This window comes from Gallus gallus, chromosome 3, assembly GCF_016699485.2.
Source record: "Gallus gallus isolate bGalGal1 chromosome 3, bGalGal1.mat.broiler.GRCg7b, whole genome shotgun sequence".
Taxonomy (NCBI): domain Eukaryota; kingdom Metazoa; phylum Chordata; class Aves; order Galliformes; family Phasianidae; genus Gallus; species Gallus gallus.
The window spans coordinates 27,268,768-27,286,659 of NC_052534.1; the positions used below are offsets into that span (position 1 = coordinate 27,268,768).

Below are 17,892 nucleotides of genomic sequence, written 5' to 3' on the forward strand. Positions count from 1 at the left end.
TCAAAGCACTCATTTCTGCCGGAAAAGCGAGAATGAAGGCTTAATGTTGTAAAGAAACTGAAATTATGTCTGTGAAAAAGTAGAATGAAGCCCGCTGCTGCAGCCCACTGTTTATCTGACAGAGAGAGAAGGCCCTGAGCTATGCATATCCATACCATCCAGGTCGGGAAGTGGAAGTAGGACACCCTAACAAAATCTAGCTCCTCTGCACCCCAGAGTGGGTTTTCAAACGATTAAATCCTTTTTTAAAGGAATGTCTTCCTTCCTCTTGATTCATCGTTTGGGCATTTGGGGTTTGGAATTAGGTACTTGGGCTTCATCGTCTTTTCATTTCTTTCTTTTTGTACATAGGTAAGGTTTCCAAGCTTCTAATAAAAATTAAAGCAGAGAGATTCATGAAAGCTCTTGGTTCCCACAGCCCGAGTTTATAACTAATACTAAATAACAGGAGAATTCAAACAAAATTGCAGAAGTCAGCAATGATGAAAATACTAATCCAAACTGCCTGACCTTTTTGGCCCCAGTACACTTGCAAATCAGTCCTTTATTTGCACTATATTAAACACATCTGGTTTTAAACTATGTATGCAGAGTTGGTTGAAATAGGATTTAAAAGTGTTTGCGTCTGGACTGCATCATAGAATCACCAAGGTTGGAAAAGACCTCCAAGATCATCCACTCCAACCATCCACCTATCACCAACATTTCCCACTAAGCCAGGTCCCTCAGTACAATATCTAAATGTTCCTTGAACACCTCCAGGGACTGGGAATTCTGCAGTTAAAAACACAGTTCCTCAATCAAGAGGCAGCTACGTTGACACCTGTGGAGCAAGAAAGCGTAGAATGCATGATTAGAAGATTATGCTGAGGACTAAGTGCAATGTAGGCATAGACCTGCCTTGCAAAAACTCTTAAATAATCATAGAACCCATATCAGAAAAAAATAATGCTTTATGTGGTTTGCAGAATACACTTGGTAAAAGAAGAATAGTTATCTTGGAGGTCAGAGTAAGATATTGTAGAACTGAGCTTGACATTATGTGGGTCTGAGTTTGTGACATTATACTGAAACACAAAACACGGCCCTTTATTCTCAGGAAGTTCTTTTCCTGTCACTCTAAAATGTGGAAAAAAAAAAATCATCAAAACTTTGCCAGCTTAAGCACTACTGCCAGCCATGGGTTTGGGTGTTTTCTTGACAGTTAAACAAAAACAAAGCAAAGGAAAAAAAAAAAACTACTCAGAAAGCTCCTATGCTTCTTGGCTTCAAGTTTGGTGTGATGGAAATACAGTCATTTGTTTGAAACCTTATTAACTGGGCATACTGTAACTAGAGATTAAACCGTGGGTTGCAGCCATAGATGCCGTTACAGTGAGATTAAGTGGTTGTAAAAAAGCTATTTCGCTTTTCAGTCAGCTGAGAGGGTTTCTTAACTGAACAAATGCTATCACAAGAATGTATCTGACTCACCATTATTAGCCTCTGCTTTAAGGAGCAGTGAAGGGCTTTTTATTAGTGATAAGCTGATTTGATTCAACTGAAAAAGAATGGATAGCTTCACGCTTTGTTATTAGCATAGGATTTCAGGCACTTCATAAACCAGGAAAAAGAATGGGTTTAAATTTAGCTGGCAAGTGTTTAATCAGGCTGAAATCTCCATTTAGTACCCACGTAGACAGAGTCTGAATGCAGCCAGCATTAAAAATCCTGGTCAGATTACCTGAAAACGTTGGGCTGTGGTCTGGGATGCCTCTAAGTGAGGAGCAAAGCTATGAAAAAGGGAATGATAAGCAAACTTTATTAAAAAACTACCGGGTTGGAATTCATGCTAGGAGTCTCTCTTGACTGTCTTTATGTCTGCAGTGTAGGGGGAGCGTAGGTTTAAGGCTAGGGTTCATTTCAGCAGGAACAAAAGAACTTCAGGTTTTCTTGAGTTTGTCTGTCATTTATGCTGCTGTTTTAGTTTGGAAAAGACATGGAGAGCAGTGCTCATGTGTTACATGCCTGTCTATCACCCGTTTGAAGAGACTGAATAAACTATGAGAGTCATGCACTATGAGGTCAGACACGTCTTTGGGCACATTGTGTTTGATAGTCTTATTCACTGCTTAGAACTGAAACCCGTCTTTCCTAGAACATAGGCGTACTGATTGAGGCTCTGCCGGAGGCACTGACGGGGTGCAGTATTGGCCCACCAGAATACAGTCTTCACTCTCTTTCTGGAAAACTAGAAACTGAGGGTGGCAAACATTTAGTGGTAAGCATTCCCAGGTCTTCAGAGGCAAGGTACTGAAAATCCAAATGATAAGCCTGAAGCTACCACTGAACATATGGTGACCAGATTCACCAAATGAAAGAAGTTGCCGTGTAATAGTTTTACTCAACACAGTAAACAAGCAATTTAAAGAAGCATAACCTCTGTGTGAAATATGCAATCTGAAATTTGCTAGGTCTTACATAATGAATGAGAAGGGAAGGAAAGGCGACCTTCTGTTGAAGACAGCATTCACATGTAATTTTGAGAAATAATTAAATTCAGAAGAAAGAGTAGCGTCCCTTAAGATTCTTTTAAAGGGAAGGAGCCCAGTGGTTTGCTTTTAAAATACTGTTCTCATTGGAAATTCTTTTCTCATTGTCCTGTAGCACTGCAGTGGCAAAATGTGGGTTTTTTAAAGTGAATTCAGTATAATCAAAACAACCTCACGTACATACATGCAGTAAACCACACTCTTCTGGCTTAACAGGACCAGGAACAAAACATATTTGTGGTCACAATCACAATCAACACTTCATCGGCAATTCCAGACAACAGTAGCAGAAAACAAAAACAGCATTATTCTATATGATCTAGATATCAAGCCAGACGGGTACCATCCATAGTATTATTTAAATAGTTTCTGTTCTGACTCATATTTGCAGACTGATCGTGGCAGTGGTGTTTTAATTCATACTAAATCAGGACAAGACTAAACATATAAACCAATGAGAGTCAGACACACTAAAACAATTAGAATAAACAGGAGAAACTTTGGCATGGCAATTGAAAACAGCAAAAGCAAGGAACAAAATGTAAGATGGAAAAAGTCTTTAGATAGTCACAACAGCAACAGTTTTTTCACTTGAATTCAAGAGAATGAGACCACAGCCCAAGTGCTGGAAAATGATGTTTGTTAGGATGTTCAGAATTTGAAGTCTTAGGTTTTTTGGTGGACCTTAATCCTTCTCTCAGATTGCTTATTTCCTGTAGGGAACAGAACTGGAAGGTAGGGCTTCAGGCCCCCTCTTGTAACCACTGTCATTGCAACAAGCAAACCGACTGAAGGCATTCGCTGAAAGAAGACTTGGCGGAGAAAGCACTGAGCTACAAAGTAGTACGTTGCCAGACTGAACAGCAGTGACAAATGCATGTCTGGAATTAACATCCCCGAGGAGCCTGTTGGGTGTGTCAAATCACCTTCGCTAACAGAGCACAACCTCTGTTTTTGCAGAATGGCAAAGTTACCTCCGTTAGTGAGTGAGATTCTGTTTCTTCCTCTTAAGCCTCTCCTGGTGGTTTCTGTGCTGAACCGCTGCAATAAACGACTCACTGTCTCATTGGAAATCCACAATCTTAAGCAGTGCATGTACTTTCTGTGCAATGGCTGGATCACTAATTTCAGCCTTTTTCTTTTTTGCAGGAATATGGAAAGGAATTTTCTTATGTTTCTTTTGAGGTTGCAGGGAAGGTCTCCCATACAACTTTGCTTTGTTTCCAGGTCTTTCACATGTTCTCATTTCCACCATTTCTCATGCATGCAGTCACCAAGTTTCAGCGTTTCTGTTCTTTCATATTTTTTTTCTGCTCTTCAGCTTCTCCTAGCAGCAGAGAAAAGTGTTCTAGAATCCTTCAAATCCATTCCATTTGTGTTTTTGTTTTTATCTGTAATGCTTCCCCTGCAGCAGCCACTCCTCATTCTAGTCAATCTGCTGTTGCCAGCAGCATGGGAAAGCACAACTGTGAAGGAATACAAGCTTAGTCCAGTTGAGGAAATTAATCTTTTGGATCCAGAGAAAGGCATCAAGGCATGAGAGAATGTGTCATCTGTGAATTGTTTGCTTTATGTAATAGTGAAAAATCTGGGCTTGATTTCAGAGCCTTGTCTTCTTCTCTGAGCTAGCAAAGTTTTGGATGTATAGTAAATGTAGGATGTGCAGGCTCTGTGCTTTGTTGTTCTGCCCCAATTATAGCGGACCTCAAATATGGTTTAGAACAATTCCCCTTTGCCTTCTTTCGCCTTTCAGGAAGAAAGCTGCATCTTAGGGAGAAAAAAAAGGAAAAAAGAAAGAAAGAAAAAAAAAAAAGACAGTAAAAATCGGGTTGATGAAATTCTCAATAATAAACTGAAGGAATAAAATTGTTTTATACAAATATAGTTTTGAGTATCCAAAATAGCTCTGACTCTGCTCATCTGATGTAGGACCTGATTGATCCAAAGCTCATTCATGTCAGAGGAGGCTTTCCAGCGTTGCAAACTGATGTGAAATTGTCTCTGTCCCCTGAAATAGGAGTGAAGTGCTTATTTTAGGATGCAACACAGTTTAATGTTTTACTGTATTAAAACTATTGGGAATTACACTCCACTCCTGAAGAGCTTCCATCAAAGTTCTTCTAACAAAATATATATATATATATAAAATACTGAAGAAGAAAAGATGGGGAAATGTCTGGCTGGATTTTACTTAAAAACACAGGATATCTAAGCTGAGGCCACCAATGACTTCTTTTAACCCATTACAAGAGCTGCATTTGCAGCCAAGTTTGTAAACCACGACGAAGAGACAGTGTACCATTGATCACAGCTGGCACTTTCTGAAACAAACTGTTGTTTGTGTAGCAGAGGATGCTGTGGGTCCTGTCTGAGAAGGACTGGGCATCTTTGAACACCTGCTCTACACTTGTCTTTGGCTCTTAGCCATGAATGCTCTTTTCCCCCCTTCTTTATTGGAAACGTGGAAGTTTCAAAAGTCTTGGGAAACTCTATGTTTCTATGATTCTATGAATTAGATGTTAAACTATGTCTTTTAACTTAGGGTTTTGTGTTATTTTTTTTAATCTAAGTGGAATAAAAGAGTCGCTTTCTGGATTCCATTTAATTGAAATCTCCTGCCCTTTCATTTGGTGTCTTTATTCTGGATACTAATCTACTGTGTACTGTAATTAGGTGATGAATGTCTTTCCTTCCAGAAGAAACTTCATTTCAGCAATAACTAATATGACTCTTAATTTTTATATTTACCTAGTTCAGTTTAATCATAGGTATTTAGTAGTGCTTTTGAGCTAAAGAATGCTCCTAACAGTACTGTAGTCAGGTCTGTACTATATAAATGCCATATCTGAAGTAATTTCTTTGTTTTCCCAGTAATCAAGAAGTAGCACTGCTTGCCCTACTGTGCGCTTGGAAAAGATTTTGGAGTTCAGGGACCAAAAGTGAAGGGATTCAGCTTTGTAGAAAGATAGAGAAAAGGTGGAGAGAAACTTGAGTAAGGTTTTGAAAGGGCAAAATGATAGGCATGAGGTTTTACAGCAGCGAGTGTGAAGAAGCTGTGGAGCTGAGTAAAAAAGGCAGGGGAACTACAATCCTAACAGCTATAGCTCCCCAGCTGTCCAGAGAGCCCCTGTTTTTCTGCTTCTCTTTCTGCCAGCTCTGGCTGCCTGCTTGTTTTCTGCAGTTTTCTCACATGGCTGTTTGGCTAGGCTTAGGGAAAAGCTCTGGTCTAGTCCTGCTATCTTCTCCCAGCAACAGCGTTTTGGAAGATACGGCACCCAGTAAGTCCTCTATTACCTCCTCCTTCCCATGAATGAGTTCCCAGATGTCTGCTTCTGTTCCTACCAGCTGCAGTGTCTGGTCTGTTTAAGTTTGTAAATTGCTTTGAGATCCTTTAAGATGAAAGGTTCTACTTAAGTGAGATCATTATCGCCTGCTGCATTTCTCCACTCCCTGTTCTCAGCCCAGACTTCTTTTCTCATTTCATCTTAGGGTCCTACACAGCGCTCAGCATTCCCAGCACTCAGCAACACAAAGCTTGCACACAGATTTCAACTTCCAATCTTTAAGTTGTTTGACGCCTCTCAGATTACTTCAGAGCTGAAGGTTAAACGTATGTATTTTCCTGAGCCGATGCCAAGATGCTTAGCACTTGCCACATTGAGATTGTACTTCTGAATTTGCGTCTGACTTCATGTTATTTTGTGTGCTTCAAGAGACTGTACGGTTCTCTTCCTCCCACTTCTGAAGCACTTACTCATTCTAGGAAGGGTTCCAGCTACAATGTTGTTCTGTGATCCTACCCTGTATTCTCATAGCCATACTTTGTTCATGCTCATGTGGTTAAACTGTAAGCCTGTCAGGGCAGGGATTTCGCTCCTGTCTGGTGCAGTGAGTTTATGGAGTGGAACCCTGACATGAGTTCAGAGGGCTCTCTGTATTCAGCAGTTCAGAGGCTGCGTTTGGACAGCAGAGCGCCTGTGCTGTTCAGCCACTCTTTCAGCTGTTGCCTTCATCTTCCATATTTTAACTGACAAGTAAGAGAGGTTTTTTTACTATAAGGTATCTTTCTGTGCTTATTCCCAATGTCATTCACATTCCACTGAAATTTCCCTCTTTCCTACTGAAATGAGGTCATCTTAAACCTGTGTTTATGGTACTGCAGTCATTTCCATGGCAGTAGACTATGATATCATCAGTGGAGGATTATGCCCTTCCTATGTGTGTTAGCAATTAAAAATTATGGTTTGTGAGATAAAACTAGTGTTTACCAAGCTTTTAGGTTTAGTCCATGTGAGGCAAGGAAACTATTGCTTAATTCTCTAGAGAGTTCACTTGGGTAATGGAGTAAATGAATCCAGAAACATTTTGATCCTAGCAGGTGATAAGTTTTTGGGGTGTATTTTCCAAGTGGGAGAAGAAAAATCAGCTACTCCATCTTGTGTTCTTGCCATGCAAAGAGCACTCATGTGAAGCACCACGGTGCTCCTTGTTCCGCGTTGTTCAGAGCTACTCACTGGTTTGATTCACAGCACCACAAGTTTATAGTCTCACGAGACTGGCATTTTTTCCCTTTCGAGGTCAGTAAGCTATTAGACACTACCCACAAAAGTAAAGCAATGTGCCTATCAGTCTTTTCATCTTTTTAATGGGTGCCTTCTTTGCCAGCTATCACTAGCTGAATCTCTTTGTTGAACCTTCCTGAGTATGTATGTGGTTTCGCATTGTCTGGTGACAGCGGAGGCCAGTTTCAACACTGATGGCAAAGGAAAGTTCATTCGTTTACAGCGTAGTGTCCACTGTTATAACAGCTGCTTATGCTGGAAGATGCACATGGTAGGTTAACAGCATTACTTGTTTCGTCCCTTCAAATACTTCAGAATTTTTAAGTCAAGAAGGTAGAATTTTCTAAAGAAGAAGAATAGAGAGGAAAAAATTGACAGAGAAGGGAGGTCATCAGTCTAAATATTGCAACATGAGCCAAAATTTGTTGCCATGTTATGGTTATGTATTTTAATTACAGAAGTATGCGACTCCTGTGCACTTTTCATCCTGCCTGCTTTCCCACATAAGAGAACTGAACTCTCTTAAAATCTCTGCTTAAATAGTCTGGGACAGAGCATTAGAAGCAAATCTCAAAATGCTGTGCCCAATTACGTGCTGGAATAAAAGCTTAGTTACCATTTTTCCAATAAGAACATCAGGAGTGAAGCATTTGTGTTAATTTCTGCTACAGAGAGATGTAATTTTGCCTCAGCGATGCACAATAGCATAGGGCCATTGCTTCACATTATAACACCCCCTTTTCAGATATCACAACCGTCTTCTTTTGCTTTTTGTAGAATTCCTGGGTACTGTACAGTTGCAAATAATTAGAATCCAAACCAGTGATCCATTGGGCATTGGGATCGTCAGTACTTCAGGGTATTCCTACGGCTTCTGCTCTATGCTAATGATGGAGACAGAATGTATCTAAATTCTCTTGCCCCGCTGAATACTCTTTTACCATATAAATTCCACAGTTGTTTTTTGTTGTTGTTGTTATTTTCCTTGTTCTTATTGGATATTGTTTTTGACTGTTTAAAATAACATATCTTGTCCTTCTAGTTTGGAGATCTTTGCCATACAAGAATTACTGAATCAAAGGGGGAATTTTCTAAAGAAATTTCTTAGAAAATATTTGTCACAATAAATACAACTGTTATGCATTATACTTTAACACTCAACACCGATACTCTTGGATTTTCTCTCCTCCCCCACCCCCTGCCCCCCAATGAGCCTCAGAGTGATATGATGAATAGTTATGTTCTGTCTTGTTAATGAATTACTTTCTGGCTGTACTATTAATGGAAATAACTGTTTTCCTAGATGTATTTCTAGACATAAATATCTTTGGGTAAATTTTAGTACTCCTGACAGTAAAGAGCTGCTGGCACAAATCAAAAGCTGCAGTAAAGATCGTACAGTCGATGGTAACAAATTTGTGTAAAAACACTCTAGGCAGGCATATATATAATGTTGCCTAGAGGAGCTGTCTGAGCTGTTCTTTCCATAGGAGTTTACTAGTAAGGTTTTGGTGCTTGTTTTATAAGGCTCCAGTTGTTAGCTCCTATATCAAGCTCCAATAAGTTATTTGATGTTGACATTCCTGGTTCCTTCCAAGCCTAGCAACGTATACTTGGAGCCTGAAGAAAATACATAAAGGTTTTTTACCAGTGTGTTGCCTAAGTAGGTGCAGAACATGATGATCCTTCTGACACATAATTATAAAATAAGAAGGTGGTAATGTTCCCGAATATATCAGTTGTGCGCTCTCTTATGGGTTTTATTATTTCTTCTTTCCATTTCTGACTTCACTCCGTTTTCTCTCCTTTTTTTTCCCTGTACTAGATCTATAGCACGTCATCCCTGAACCATCTATGATTTTCCCTTGTTTGTCCCCACCTCTTGTTGTTATCTTTCTGCAATGCACTTATTTGCTATACTGCTCTTTTTTCGGCCCCTCATCTTTCCATAAATAACTTTTGCTTCCAAAGAATCAGAATTCCCTTTTGCTAATTTACTCCCTCCATCACTTCCCATTCTTCCTATCCTCTTGGTTCCCTGTTTATTCAAAATGTGTAAAACTTGATAGTATGCACAGTGGAAAGAAAAAGAAGGTGCATTGGTGATTGCTGAAAATAAAAGATGGGAAGGAATATGAAAGACAAATCAAATTCAGTACTCGTGTGGAAAAACAGGCATTTCCCATGTTCTCATCTATAATGAGAATGAACATACCTCCTTCCTTCTAATTCCCTAATCCCATTAATGTTATTTATTGGGAATATCCTACTAGTATTATTCAATCTGTTGTGTTTTTAGCCAGATAGAACTAAGTGAAGAATGGGGAAAAGCAGTTGGTGGCTTTGCTGGAGCTCAGCAGTGCACCATACAGAGGCAGTGAAAATGAGCAGATAATCCGTCAGTTCTCATTCCCTGTTGCTCGTTAAATTGTGGGCATTACTGGAGACATGAGAGTTGTCTGTTGGCAGGTATTGCAAGCCAGGGTTATGCAGATTTACACAGAATCATAGAATCATTTGAGTTGGAAGGGACCTTTAAGGGCCGTCTAGTCCAACTCCCCTGCAATGATTAAGGAGACCTACAGCTACATCAGGGCGCTCAGAGCCCTGTGAAGCCTGACCTTGAGTGTCTCCAAGGATGGGGCATCCACCACCTCACTGGGCAACCTGTTTCAGTGCCTCACTTTCTGATATTCACGTCTTTCTGATATTTAGAGAGCTGCCTTTCCCCAGAAAACTCAAATTGTGGAAAAGGTAAATGCAGTCACCAGAGCAGATTCCTGCCTGCCATGACTGAGTTACCCTTGTCTGACAAAGGCAGGCACCCTCTGTACACTGCAAATTCTTGTCTTTGCCACACAAGCTTTAATGTTGTTGTAACACAAGATTCTAGTAGACACCTTTGAGAAGGAATTTCAAGTACAGCTTTGTTAATTGGTGAGTCAAGGGTAAGCTAGCTTCAAAGCAGAAACTTAGCTACTGAAGGATTTGGGTGTATTTACATACGTTGGCTACATTTATTGATAAATCGAGTAAGTATATGTAAACTAGATTTTTGCTTACATTTTGTCAGTTGTGACCCATATGAATTCTGAAGGAAATGCTGTACTTAGAAATTTGTTGAAAAAACTTCATATTTATCAAAATTATTGTCTTGGCCACAAGCTTTTAGAGCAACTTCTTACTAGAGGACACAAATAGTATTTAGACTGCACTACTTTGTCTTGATAACTGTGTAGTGAAAACACAGCTATGATGCTGCTTTTGGTATTGTAGTTCTTAAAGCAAACGTGCTTGTGTACAAAATGCCCATCAATAATGTGGAGGGTGGTGTGGGAGGAAGGCGAATAAACAGAAGAGAGGACTTGTAGGGAGATCAGTAGCTGATATTTTTTTCTGCATGGATGACTTTTTTGATTTACCATTATATAAAAAAATACTGACAAGAACTAGGACCTTCTGACCTATCTAGTTTAATATTAACGTATGTCTTCTTTATCCATTCACAGATGTGTAAAGATCACTCTTTGCTTGGGTTGCAAAGGTTATTTTGTTTTGTGGGGTTTTTTTGTTTGTTTTCTGCTTTAAGCCCAGTATTTCATGAAGATATGGTGTTCTGTTCAGCATAGGAGCTGTAGGAAGCCTTCTGCAGTGCTAGGTGAGAACAGCATGTTTCAGAGCCAGTCTATTCTAACATCACCATCACATTGCCTTGAAAATAATTATGTAACTGCAGTTCCAAAAATAATGTAATAGAGAGACATCAATGAAGAACAACGTGGGAGGGAAATAAAAGTTACAGAGTAGTAATTTTGCAAATTTCCACAATCTTTTTAAAACACAAAACAGATGTTTTGTAAAAATGATGGAATGTTTGCTGAGGCTTAAATATCTCGAGTTAGATTCGTGTATTTTTTTAATCTCTTTTCAGCATCCAGTTCGGAATTACAGATTATGACATCGCCAGCGTTGTGCCCACCTTTTCCCCAGAAGTTGACTGCTAGAGATGTGAGGAAAGGCTTGTTGTTCCAGGAAAAGCTTTTTACTTTGTTCTGAAACTTTCAGCTTTCCAGTATAATTTAGGAACTCTGATCTCCTGATGATGTCATTTCAGTGACGTGCACTGCAGTGTGCTGCTACTGTAAAAGCTGCAGGATATTCATCTGAGTGCCTTCTTTGTTCCATCTTTTAAGATCTAGTAGGGCAAAATTTACCCCTGTACAGAGGGTCAGCAGAAACATTCATTGAAGTCCTTGTTGGAGGACTATGGACATCCGTTCTCATTCTACACATTGTGTGTTTCGGTCTTTTTAAACTGAGGTTGTGATTGCACAATAGTATTTTGGAAGAGGTAAAGCTCCTATAAGAAGGTACCAATCTTGTGGCCCTCCTGTAGTCTCAGCCATTCATTTAATTTTTTCACTTGCCGGAGATGTTCACCATTGTGTCAGTTCAACTGTTGACCCATTCAGTAATGAGATCTACAAAATAGTCTGTCTTTAGAGAATATATATGTATATCTGACACTGCCGTGTACTTCAACACTGTCCTGTGAAAGGATTGCTCTTTAGCCATCAGTTATTTTGCCAGGTACCAGTTTGGGTACTTTTATTACACTGTTCATTATGTGTCCTAGCGAGAGAACCCAGAAATCATCCAAGAAATGATAGCCAATTATATGAGTAGTCTGAAAAGTGAACTTTTTTAAAGAAAGACTTGTCATATTCGGGGAAATAGTTGGAAGAGTACATTGAGTATTTTCTATTATTTTCAATTGTCTCTAATTTTTTGCAGTCGTAGAGATTTGAAGTGAGACTAAGAACCTAGAACTGGATAGCCCAATATTTAAACCAAGCTGTAGTCAGCTGCATTCCTGAGGTAATCTCCTCATAAGTCCTGAAAGTTTTCTACCTTCCAGTAAGATGCTTTAGTGGATTATTAAAAGGGATGAAAGCAAGAACGAGTCAAGAACATCAGATTTTGAAAAGAATTGTGGTCTTTTTGTCTCCATATTATGGATACTTTCCCATAGTACATGTTCAAATCTTTAAAAATTAAGTGAGACAAAAGAGACCGAGGCTAAACCAAAATATTACGCCAGATCCAAAAGAGGTCTGAGACTTTTTCACCACAACGACGTACTAATATTCCTAGTTAGAGACAAGAGCTGTTCTTTCCTTTGTATTTGTTCAGCTCTGAGAAGCATGAAAGCCCAGTAAATTGTATGTACTAGACAGTGGCTAGCTACACCTACTCTAATCTCCCAGGGATTTTCCCCATTTTAGGGAATTCCCAGGAGGGGAGAAGAGCCAGTTTTATTCAGGGATTCAAAGAAAGCAGAATCAAAGCTAAATTCTAAGCCTTTACATTATATTCCTGTTCATTAAAATACCTTCAAATGTGTCGTTTCTGCTACTTTTTTGATACCCTCGATTGTCTTCACTGTTCTTCAGGAGAAAAAAAGGATGTTTAAACGTTCTTTAGATACTATGTAAACGACAGTCATCTTAGATAATGTGATATCTAATCTAACATACAAATTCTCTTCCCCTCTGAACTGCCTGATGAGAATATTGTTCTTCTTTTTTCTTTCATCAAAAGAAAAACGTTGACGTACGTCTTTTTTTTTTTCTTTTCTCTTTCTCATGCATGCTAAAACCACGTTGTTTCCCAGAAATCAACTTTATGAGACTTCATGCTTTTCTTCAACATTCCCACAGAACCAAGCATGCTGTACTATTAACTAAGCCCTGGTTGCGTAGCATCCCATGTTCTCAACAGACAGGGCAGTGTCAGTGGCATGGGGCAGCACACCTGTACGGCTACAGGGAAGGCAGTACTGCTGCTCCCTCACTCACCCCCTCCCTTAGTCCTGGCAGCGTGCATTGGCCCACCCTGCCTGCTGGACAGGAGCCTGGGTCAGTTTGCTGATCCTAATTAAAATGACCTGTGGAAAAAAGCCAAAACGTTTTGCATTAGTGAGCTCTGTAAGCAATAAGGGTAATGCACTATAAACTTTGGTAGAATGCTTTTGTATCAGTGCGGTCTTACATCAGCTTAAGCTGACAGTAGTAGTGTACCTTAGTGATATTTTTGTGTGTTGAAAACACTGAACAGACAGTGGTTAGGCATCAGGAATCGGAAGCAAGCCATGATTAATTTCAAGATTAGTTTATGCAAATACTGCTTATGTGCATTGTTCCCTTTCCCTTCCTCCTTCCTACAGACACTGTATTTCTGATTGTGATCTAGTCGCTGCTAGATGGGAACTGTTCAGGAAAACCAGACTACTATATGGCAAGTGGCATTCATAACTCAGTTTCATTTTACCTCTCATTCAGGGCATCACCGAGGTAGTGAAAGGTTCTGTCTAAAAACACAAGTGCTAGCCAGCTCTAGCCTTTAACAGAACTTGTGGCACACACTGGATAAAGGGTCAAAGTTAATGCAATGCTGAAATTGTTATTTGTGTACTTCTATTTATGCCAAACCTCTGAAGCATAGCGGGATGTAAGAATCTTCATTTCCCATGAAAAACTGTGGGTAGTGCTGCTGTGTGCTTCTTATGTTTGAATATTGTTTTGTTAAAACTGTTGAAATTTTGAGTGATTATAATCCTTTATTTGTAGCCCAAAGCATTTCAGGATGTTTTAGTCTGAAAGCTCCTCCATAAACATGATCTATATTACTGTGCACGATTTGCAAAGCATATTCTATAGTTATTTTTTTTCCCCCATCTAATAGGTCTTGGGGGACTTCACATTTAGTTTCTGGTTGCTCGTAAGGCGTGAGATCAATACCCTTTACACCATTTATCCTCTCAGAGCTGTGGAGAATTTGTCACATAAGCTAAGAGCAGTCTGTTGGCCAGCAACTTGAATTACTTTTTTCATGTCAGTGTTTTCAAATTATGCCAAAGTTGTAAATAGCTTTACAAAACGCTTTATGTAACAATTCTGAAAACCAGAGTGACAGTTTTTCTAATTAACTTATGTAGCCTAGTTTTGGAGTAACACTGGCTGTTTCATCACTTTTAGGCCATTCTGAGTATTCTTTGTGGCGCCATCAATAAGCCAAGAATTTGTAGGGTTTCTTATACAGATCACATCGCCTGCTCATAACAGAAGCCTGAAATGCTCGTTAAAGTTGTCTGATGTGAACTGAAAGTGCAGTTGCAGAATTAAGTGACAAGAAAAAAGCGTTGGATTTGGGGGAAAAAAAAAATCTTGAATACCTGTGTCAGTGAAAGTGAAACTGTCAGGCTACGTACATAGATCGGTACTTTGAATCTGTTTAATATGGAAGATAAAAACAGGATTCTAGAGCGTAGAACTGTTCTGAAAGGATTGGCGGTCTTGCCTGAAATGCAGTGAGGTAGGCTTTTTTTGTTTACAGTGAGCTACAGGAACTCGCTGCGTGTTCCTGCCTGGTCTGTTAGCCTATTTTTAAAATTGGCTAATTACAAGTCACTGTTCCAACTTGATCCTTTGCCCTTTGCCTTGTACCTTTTCATCAAAGCAATAAAAAAGGTCATCTTCCCGTCTTCAACAAGCTGTTTGATTCCCACAGGCAGTTGTTTTGCTGTCCTACTTGAAACACAGAGGTGCAGATCCTCACCTCACCGAGCCTGTTTTTTCACCAGTGTAATTATGTTGCTTTCATTGCAGTTGCATGCTGATGCCAACATAACTGCGAGAAGAATCAAGTCATGGTCCAGCCACTGTTAAAACAAGAATATGTATGGTTGAACGTGCTTCTCGCAAGTGCATGTGATCTCAAAGCAGCACCATTAGCAGATGCCTGCTGGGATGTCACAATTGTTCATCTTTCTCTAAAAATATACGAGCTTTTTGCAGAAACAAATTCTATTTAGAATGTGCTATACTCTCCTAAAACACCCTAACGAAGGAAGATGAACTGAGACTCGATACCATTTTCTCAGTGTAGAATTGAAATGAAGAGACTGTATGTGCTAGAGGGTTGAGCTGATCTCTGCTTTTGGTTTTGCCAGTGGCTTCTTGGCTGACCCAAGGAACAAAAAGGCAAAATGACTTGCCTAAGTTTCACACCCACAAAACAGGAATAACAATGTTGTTCTGCTTTTTAAAGTGTAGTGAGATCTGTCAAAGAAATGAGCTGTACAGGAGCTGCTATTACTATTGCTTACCAAGACTGAGTGTAACAACTGTTCTTTGCTGAGTGACACATAATTCTGGAAGTATGCATGGAGAAGCCTGGCAGTGACCAAACAGGAGCTTCCTTGTCTGAGTTTTGTGACCTTCATTCTCCGGTCCACAACAATCATTGTTTTGGCTTCCAATGACATATAAAATTGAGAAAATAGCAGTAAATTACAGATGTTACTATTAATACACCTTGTTCATAACTACTATCATTACACTTTGTTCCCTGAAACGTTAGTTACTCTTCGTTGTAAACAACCTGCCAGAGGCTGCTGTGGGAAACTGCTTTAATTTAACAACCCCTTCCATATGGACAAGGTACTTATACATATACTTGTAAAGCACCATTACATTTTCAGTTAAAATGGCTTAAATGTTTCCGAACAGAATGTTACGTGGCTATACGTGCCTGGAAACAAAATAAGTGCCAGTGAGTCTTTCTGGTCCTCCACACAAGAAGGTCCTCCACACAAGAAGGCCTGCTGATCGGGTACCATACCCTCACACTGAAACTTGGGGTGCTCTGTTAGCAAACATCCCTAATTAGTGTTTGCATCCCAACCTGCGTATCCTCAGAAACTGTAACTACTGCTGAGGGACAGACCCAGAACAGCTGCCTCAGAGCACAGATCTTGTGGGAGTTAAAGACTTGCGTAGTTTCACTAGTTTAGATTTCATTTTCCTCGTGGTCCTAAACATTTGGACATACGGATGTTGAAGTTGAAAATTAATAAGAAGGAAGTGTTTGCTTTTTCTTGAAAACCTTCAGTTGGTATGGCTGTGTTCTGGCATTAACGCCATTAAGATTTTGTGAACACTAACATGCCCAGTATGAAGTCAAGAGTAAGATGCACACATTCCTCATGTCCTTCTCAGGCAGCAATCAGCAGTGACTTACTAGTGTAGAAGTATGTCACCTTTTTTCTGAATTGGAGGGCTGGCAATTTTGAAGCTGTTCTAAGATTTACTGGCAAAATGTTATAAAACGACAAAGACAGGTGAAGTGAATCTTGCTTATTAGGGCAGATTCCTTTGCATCCCTGCAAACTCCTCATGGACTCTTTCTTTCCTGCAGACTCTTGGCAGCCTGTCTGGGCTACCCACAAGTGGGCCGAACAGGCTGCAGGAGGCCTTTCTTCCACACTTGTTGTGAGCTTGTTTGTAGCTTAGGAGGTAGTAGGAATTACATTTTGATAATGTGTCCCTGGGATGCATGGCTTGAGGAGGCAGAAACTTGGGTTAATCTGAGTACTGTAAACACAGCTTTGAGTTCTGTATTTCTAAAAGAAGCGGGAAAAGTAAGCGGGAAATGTAGCTTTGCATTCAGAGAACTTCTCCCCCGTAGTCTTGGGGGAGTATTTTCTTTCTTTCAACTTTTTCTGGAGATAGCAAAACGTCTGGTAGCATTAACAACATTAACAGCATTACGGTTCTGTTTTGTTGTTTTTCAGAGTGGAAACTAAACCAAACTGTCTTGAATACATCCCCAATGGGTCTCCACTTGTATTAGTGCTCCTCCATCTGGGCACCCATCCTCAGAAAGATGTCAGTGTAATTGGAGTCAGTTCAAAAAACAACAAAACATTAAGAAGTTGTAAGGTTTCATTTAAAAGAGAGAGTAGTCACTGCTGAGTGACAGCAGAAGGGAGGAAAGCTTTGATAATGATCTACAATTTTCAGGGGTGTGAACGTCAACAAAGTGAAAAATTACTTAGGGTGGTTCAAGAGTGTATAATTAGATGTAATGAAATTAAATGAACAGTGTGTAAAGGTGAGCTGAATGTTGCAGTAAAACAACATGAACAGTAAGACCTATAGATTTATTATGTATCTGTATTGAATTAGGACAGGGGAATCCCATTCAGGGATCAACTGCTTCTTTTTCTGGTCGAAACATGAAACAGAAACAACAGAAATGCAATCCCTCTCCCAAGTAATAAATGAGCAGCTTGACTGAGTGGCATATAAGGAATAAACATAAACTGGTGGTTTGTGGAGTAGAGACCCTAAAAGGACTTTCTAGTTTCTTATGTTCATATTGAGTGGCTGTTGGACCATTTAAAATTGTAAGAATGTAACTCTTATTTTGAAGATGGTTGCTATTTTCAGTCATTAATGTATGTAAATATTGCTTTAAATTGGAATAGCTTTACCACGAGATTGCCAAGAGCTGGAGAAACTATCCTCGGACAGAAGTTTTTCATTGGTTTTGGTGGGAAAGGAGCCAATCAATGTGTCCAGTCTGCTCGGCTTGGGGCCAAGACCTCTCTGATCTGCAAGGTAAGCACTGACTTGCTTTTGGATTACAGCTGAACGAAATGTTCATGCAAATTCCAGTAAACCTTTGGTTGTCTTACAGAAAAGGGCTTTTTTGTTGTTGTTGCTTTTTTTCTTTTTTTTTTAAATCCCTCTCTAATTCCTTCTTCTCCTTATTTCAGCTATAAATTTAAGCATGAAACATGACCAGGAGGCTGTTCTAAAAACACTGCCAGAACCAAAGAGTAGTTGGCTAGAGATCTGGCAGAAATTGCACATAAATAAAGATTGCAAAATTTAAATTGATGTACCACAAAAGGAAGAATTGAGGAAAATTAGAGATGTTCAAAATTCAAGCAA

General features: G+C 39.6%; 1 protein-coding gene and 1 long non-coding RNA gene across 3 annotated transcripts in view; one reads left to right on the forward strand and one right to left on the reverse strand.

The window, feature by feature from the left end:
• Positions 1-17,892, forward strand: part of RBKS (ribokinase) — a 64,997-nt gene that overhangs the window by 493 nt on the left and 46,612 nt on the right. Inside the window, exons 2-3 of one of the 2 annotated variants that reach the window (XM_040698196.2) lie at positions 13,320-13,390; positions 17,424-17,556. In XM_040698196.2, the coding sequence (XP_040554130.1) occupies positions 13,356-13,390; positions 17,424-17,556 (168 nt within the window). In that variant the 5' untranslated portion in view covers positions 13,320-13,355. The remainder of the gene's footprint in view (positions 1-13,319; positions 13,391-17,423; positions 17,557-17,892) is intronic. The other variant, XM_419471.8, reaches the window with a different exon arrangement.
• The window catches only part of LOC121110340, a 51,169-nt gene continuing 34,210 nt past the window's right edge, over positions 934-17,892 (reverse strand). The window contains exon 2 of the long non-coding RNA XR_005858741.2: positions 934-4,298. This is a non-coding gene — a long non-coding RNA (uncharacterized LOC121110340). The remainder of the gene's footprint in view (positions 4,299-17,892) is intronic.